A 6,719-nucleotide genomic window follows, 5' to 3' on the forward strand; every position below is an offset into this window, starting at 1 on the left:
AACGCTGTCTCTATGGGAACAATCCCTTATGAGTAAGACAGATATTCCACTGTGGGCTGAATTCCAGGCTTTCTTACAAGATCGTCATCGAACGCTCGAGACGATTGAAGATTTAAAGCCAAACGCTCAATCCAGAGCACTGCGGACTGACAATAGCCCGCGGCAATCCAGACCTTTGAGAATAGAGTGACGGTAACTCCACAATCCTGTAAACTTTGTTCGCAAGAGAACCATCCTATCCGAGTATGTCCGTTATTCTTACGAATGCCAGTCGGAGAGCGGGAGAAATATATAAAACAGCAGAAGTTGTGCTTAAACTGTTTTGCTAGAACGCATCTGCTTAGGGATTGCACTAGCACGCATAATTGCAATACTTGTAAAGGGCGCCACAACACTCTCCTGCACCGAAACGGCACTCCACCAGTCCAGTCAGCGGTCAATCCTGGCCCACCAGGCCCACGTATCCACATTTAACCACCAGCAAGATATACAGTCCACTCCATTAACGAATCAACCGAATGTGCAAACGTTTCTGGCTGTAAATACTCAAGGGGTCCTCCTGAGTACAGCTTTAATAGAGATTTGCCATTTAGGCATCAAATACTCAGCACGGGCACTTATTGACTCGGGTTCTGAGGCAACCTTTATTTCAGAACGCTTGTTTAACTTGATTAAGTTGCCTTATGAGTCCATCCATGCTCAAGTTTCAGGGCTCAACCTCACTGTTGCGGCTCAGCCCCGTAAGCGCTTTAAACTCAGCATAGGTTCTCCCGTCAAGCCCCACATCCAAATTAAAACTTCTGCATATGTACTACCACAACTGGCCGGGAGTCTCCCATCCTTTACTTTACCTGAAGACTCTTTGGAGCATCTGCCGCCTTTGCAACTAGCAGACCCAACTTTCTACCGGAGTTCGCAGATCGACGTTCTGATTGGTGCCGATATCCTGCCATCGATCATTCTCAGCGGCTCCCATTCCAATATCTGTGGCACGCTTCTTGGCCAGGAGACCATATTCGGATGGATTCTTTGCTGTCCGATCGCAACGAATCCCACAAGCGGAATATGCTCTTTTTCGTCCCGACTAGCTGTCACCGAGTCCAGACTGAACAACATTCTCACAAAATTTTTGGAGGTGGAGGATGTTCCAGTAAAGCTGGTTAGGGAATCCACCTCGATTTGCGAGGAAAACTTTGTCCAATCTACCCAAAAGAACGAGGATGGGAGGTATGTGGATTCGTTGCCCTTTAAAGAGCCTAACAATATCAATCTTGGGCACTCCAGGTCGATCGCACTGGCTCAGTTTCTCCGAAACGAGACTCGACTGAATAAAGACGTTTCGTCAAAAAAGCAGTACGACTCAGTCATTCAAGAGTATTTAGATTTAGGTCATATGCACCAAGTCTCTCCGAACGACTCTAATAATTTTTATTTTCCCCATCATGCTGTATTCAAGCCAGACAGCACCGCAACGAAGGTTCGCGTTGTGTTTAATGCTTCCAATGCAAAGATGTACAGGCGAATTCGGGTAAATTCGGCCCATAAGCGCTTTCAGAGAATCCTCTTTCGCAATAAGGACGGAGAGCTCTGTGACTATGAACTCGATACAGTCACCTTCGGCGTAAACTGTGCGCCTTTCCTAGCCATCCGCGTACTACAACAGTTGGCTCAGGATATCCGAGGCCAATATCCTTTGGCAAGTGACATCATCTCGAACTTCATGTACGTCGACGATGTGCTCGCAGGCACTCACACTAAGCGGTCGGCAGTTTTAGCCATCGAGGAGCTTCTGCTGGCTCTTGAGAGTGCTGGATTTCCATTACGGAAGTGGACCTCAAACGAAAAAAAAACTCCTACAAGAGGTTCCAAAGGAGCACTTGATTAGTGCAGACTTTCTTGAGCTTGAAGAGGCTAGTACGGCGAAAACTCTTGGGATCCGTTGGCAAGCTACATCTGATAGATTTTTTATTTTTTATTCCAATGGTGATCCACCTCCAAACTGCTTACACAAAACGAGAGGTTTTATCCCAGATAGCCAAACTTTTCGACCCAGCAGGGTGGCTATCACCTTTCGTAGTCCGAGCCAAAATTTTTATGAAGAAAATTTGGCTACGGGAGCTGGGCTGGGATCAGCCACTCCCCAGGGATCTCGCGACCCAGTGGCGAGAGTTCCTAGAAGGGTATCCTGCCCTGAAGGAGATTCGTATGCCGATATGGGTACGTTTCCATCCAGTTGCAAAACTCCAGTACCATGCGTTTTGCGACGCGTCACAGGATGCCTATGGGGCTGCTATTTTTGTCCGAATCGAAACGAAGGAAGGCTGTTGTACCCATCTACTTACATCCAAAACCCGAGTCGCTCCTGTCAGATCCATCTCCATACCACGTTTGGAATTGTGCGGAGCAGTGCTGCTCACGGAGCTGGCAGCACTAGTAATTTCTGAAATGCCTCCTCATGACTATGAGACCTTTTACTGGACCGACTTTACGATCGTTCTTGCATGGCTGCGTAAGCCAGCGTGCACCTGGACAACCTTCGTTGCCAACAGGGTCGCAAAAATCGAACAGTGTACCGACGGAAGCAAGTGGGGACATGTACGATCCGAAGACAATCCAGCTGATCTGGCAAGTTGTTGCGTCTCACCCCGAGAGCTTAAGGACAGCGCACTGTAATGGCGTGGGCCAGCTTGGTTGCACCTCAAACAGGAGCAGTGGCCGAGTGAGTTGTGGGTCCATCCGGAGACTGAGCTTGAGCAGCGCCCCGTCAAATGTCACACGGTCGCAGTGCTCTCAGCAGTTGAGATCCTAGAGACGTTCTCAGCCTTTGACCGAGCGCTGCGGGTTCTTGCTTATGTGTTTCGTTTTGTAAAAAGTGGCCGGAGGGAAAGTGTAGCCTCATCGGTAGAACCAAAGACATTATAATAATAAGATGCGTAACGGCCATACATTGGTTTTGCACTATGCAGCCACTTTTTTGGTGACGACCAAAATTGCTCTCTTTTCGCTCGCCTAAAATCGTGAGCGTTAAAATCTAAAAATAGAATTGTCTTGCTTGTATGAGTAAAAACAATAAAGGAGATCGTGTGCATGTGTGCGTGCTGATGCTAGAAGACGATTTTAGGGCCGAAATCAATTTTGATCTAAGAAACAAATTTGATTAATGTTTTGGTTTGAAAGAAGTTTTTTATACCCGTTACTCGTAGAGCATTTCTTACCACCCATAATTGCGCGCTTTTTTAAAAATTTAAGTGAATCTTATTTGCATTTTAAATACTGAAAATTGGTAATTTTTATACTAGTAATTTGACTAAATAACTATAGCAAATAATTAAAATGTATATAAAGTAAATTATTAAAACTACTGTAATTTAAAACAAAGAATTTAAAAAAAGAAATTACATTTAAAATATTTCATAAAAATAATTCATAAACTAAAATATTAATTATAAAATAAATAAAAATGGAAACTCTTTATTGCAAAATTGATTTCATTGATGCACGAAGTGCGGACATAAGCACCGAAGAATCATTGACGTCTTATATTTTTCACACGTCGCACGCTGAATACTGTAATGAAAACTATTCTAATATAAAATCATATTTGAAAATTATTATGCATTATTAGGTACATAGATTGTGCTATTATTATTTCTATGTTGAATTTAAATAATTGTTATGTTAAGGCAATGCAAAACTAGAGTTTTTAAGTGGTGGCAATTTATAAAAAATAATATAGATTTAAAGTCTAAGAACTTCTAAAATGAAATGAAACGTGTGCACCAATACAGTGGTCGGCTGTCGCTGTATGCGTACAAGAGAGCTGCTGGCTCTAGAGCTCTCCGCTCACTGGCTTTTGAACAAAATTTCGAGAGAGCCTGGAGCCACTTGAAAAGCCACCACGAAAAAATCGTGTGCAAAAAAATCGTATGGCGTTACGCATCTTGTTATTCTAATGTCTTTGGTAGAACTCACTGCGGCGGAATTGTCGGAGGTGCAGGAGCGGTTAATTGTGCTCACTCAGAAGAAAGAGTTTCCCGCCGAATATAAGGTTTTGAGCAACATGCAACCAGTTCCACCCGCAAGCGCTATTTCTAACCTAAGCCCCTTTCTCGACGGAAATAGTGTCTTGAGAGCAAGCGGCAGGTTACAAGCATCTGAAATGCTTAGTTATGATGAAAAACATCCGATCATCCTTCCTGCACGGTGTAGGTTCGCCGAATTTCAAGTCCTGCTTATCCATCGCATATCCTTCCAAATTCCGGATTCCCAAGCTTAAAATGTTGGTGAAACAAACAATACATTCGTGCCGAGTGTGTGTCATTCACAAGAAGAGACTGCAGACGCAGTTGATGGGGAATTTGCCCCGTGCAAGGTCCACGTTCTCCAGACCGTTCACCCATACGGGAGTGGACTTCGCAGGACCATTTGACGTCAAGAGTTACGTCGGTCGAGCCTGCAAAATCACAAAGGGGTACGTGTGCGTTTTTGTGTGTTTTACTACCCGGGCTATCCACCTCGAAGCGACCTCGGACTTGACTACAGAGAAGTTCCTGGCCGCATTCTCCCGTTTTTTCGCTCGGCGTGGGTGTCCACAACACGTCTACTCTGACAACGGGAAAACGTTTGTCGGAGCTTCGACGTCCTTATCAAAGGATTTCATTGAAGCTACCAGAACATCGGTTTTATCGCAGCACAGCCTTCAGAATGTGTCCTGGCATTTCAACCCTCCTGGCGCACCTCATATGGGAGGGCTTTGGGAGGCAGGTGTGAAGAGCTTCATGTCGCATTTTTACAAGTACACAGCCGCTGGAAAATACACGTTCTTGGAACTGACTACCCTCCTGGCGAAGATTGAGGCCTGTTTGAATTCCAGGCCCATCTCGCCAATGTCCGAAGATTCCACTGACCTTATCGCTCTGAGCCCTGGGCATTTTCTAATCGGTGGACCATTACTTGCGGTAGCAGAACCTGAGGTTAAAGAAGGTCCCAGCTCCATTATCAATCGGTGGAGGAGGTTGAAAGCCCTGAATCAGCAGTTCTCCCTGCGTTGGAAGGAGGCATACCTAAAGGAACTCCACAAAAGGAATAAATGGAAGTTCCCAACGCGAGATCTCCAGGCTGGAGACATGGTGGTGATCAAAGAGGAGAACTTGCCATCCAACGAGTGGCGACTTGGGCGTATCCAAGTGGTCTGTCCCGGCGTGGACGGCAAGGTCAGAGTGGCAGACGCTCTCACAGCACGGGGGGTCGTCCGAAGACCAGTGGCAAAAATGATCCGCCTTCCAATGGACAGCCCGAATGAGACGAAAGACTCCTCCATACTTTAAGTATTTGAAAACCTGCTACTGACGAGTCCTAAGTTGTGTCGTCCTACGTCGTCCATGTGTCATGATCATCCGCATCTATCTCATCTAATTTTTTATTTTGCCCATTTCTTATGTAGCCGTATATACAATGGCTCCAGCGATCCGCCACGATGTATACCGCTGTCGAGTGTGCAGGGGGGTTCATCCATTGAGGAGCTGCCAGCGATTCCTGCAACTGCCGGCTGTGAAGCGGCTCCGGGCAGTCTTGATTAACAAGAACTGCGCTAACTGTTTGGCCCACGAGCATTCGGGCCGGTCGTGTCGCAGCAAAGCGAGGTGCCGCATCTGCCGAGAGGCCCACCACACTCTGCTGCACATCCGCGGTGAACAGCCAGGCTCTTCGAGGCCTCAACGGAAGCGTGAGCCACATGCAGCGCCTCAGCCTCAACGGCGTCAGGAGGTGGGTTCGACCGGGTCACGACGCTCAGCCTCGCCGATGGATATTTCCCCACCCCGCAGCTCATTGTCAACGCCGACGGGCGCGCCTAGCTTGGTGCGGACGAGCGTCAGCATCCTTCCGACCGCTGCCGTGCTCATTGGGTCCGAGCAGAAGAGATTCGATGTGCGAGTCTTGGTGGATCCGTGCTGCCCCGTGAGTCGCATCCACGTCTCGCTGGTGAAGGCCCTCAACTTGGCCGTCACGGGCGTGGGCAACGAACGGCTGTGCACCACCTAGATTTGCTCAAAAACGTCCCGGATGAGCAAACAGCTGCTGATGCTGGTGGACGAGCAGATGCAGAGCCGGACGCCGGCACAGCCCCTGGATCCGAAGGTGAAGGACATGTTCCACAACATGACGCTGGCGGATGACCGGTGGTTCCACCCAGCGCTTGTCTCGGCTGTCCTTGGAGCAGACGTTTACGCCGACCTGATGCTGCCGGGTATCATCGCGAGCCAGAACGGCTCGTCCATGGCACAAAATTCCAAGCTGGGATGGATTCTTTCGGGACGCTGTTCTCTGTCCTAAATTTGCAAGTATTCCTCTTGCAAGGGGGGGAGAATGTTCATGCCGAACAGCTGAGTCCGGTATCCCGCCAGCAGAGCATCGCTGTTGGCGGAATGTTTCGGAAGTGGGACACGAAGCCGTTATTTTATGTGAAGAAATTACTCGCAAATAAACCCCGACCAGAGAAGGACGAATTTCAACACCCCTTGTGTTTCTATTAAATTCTGGGACATTTTGCGACATCAGCTTTTCCGGCCCCCGACGTCTACAGAGGGGTTGGTTGTGAGGGTCGTTTCTATATACTTGTGGTCCGAGAAAGAGTGTTTATCTAGCATCCTCCAGTGAGTTACTTTCTCTAAGCAGAAAAATGCTGAGGTGCTTTTTGGCTAAGATGCAGGCCCTTACTT

At 47.6% G+C, this 6,719-nt stretch overlaps 1 protein-coding gene across 1 annotated transcript; it reads left to right on the plus strand.

Moving 5' to 3' along the window:
* Window positions 1-4,172: 4,172 nt before the first annotated feature.
* Window positions 4,173-5,327, plus strand: LOC122319485. Its single transcript, XM_043206815.1, has one exon. It carries the CDS (start codon window positions 4,173-4,175, stop codon window positions 5,325-5,327), a length of 1,155 nt encoding a protein of 384 aa, XP_043062750.1.
* Window positions 5,328-6,719: the final 1,392 nt, after the last annotated feature.

The sequence above is a fragment of the Drosophila yakuba genome, chromosome 2L (genome assembly GCF_016746365.2).
Source record: "Drosophila yakuba strain Tai18E2 chromosome 2L, Prin_Dyak_Tai18E2_2.1, whole genome shotgun sequence".
NCBI lineage: Eukaryota > Metazoa > Arthropoda > Insecta > Diptera > Drosophilidae > Drosophila > Drosophila yakuba.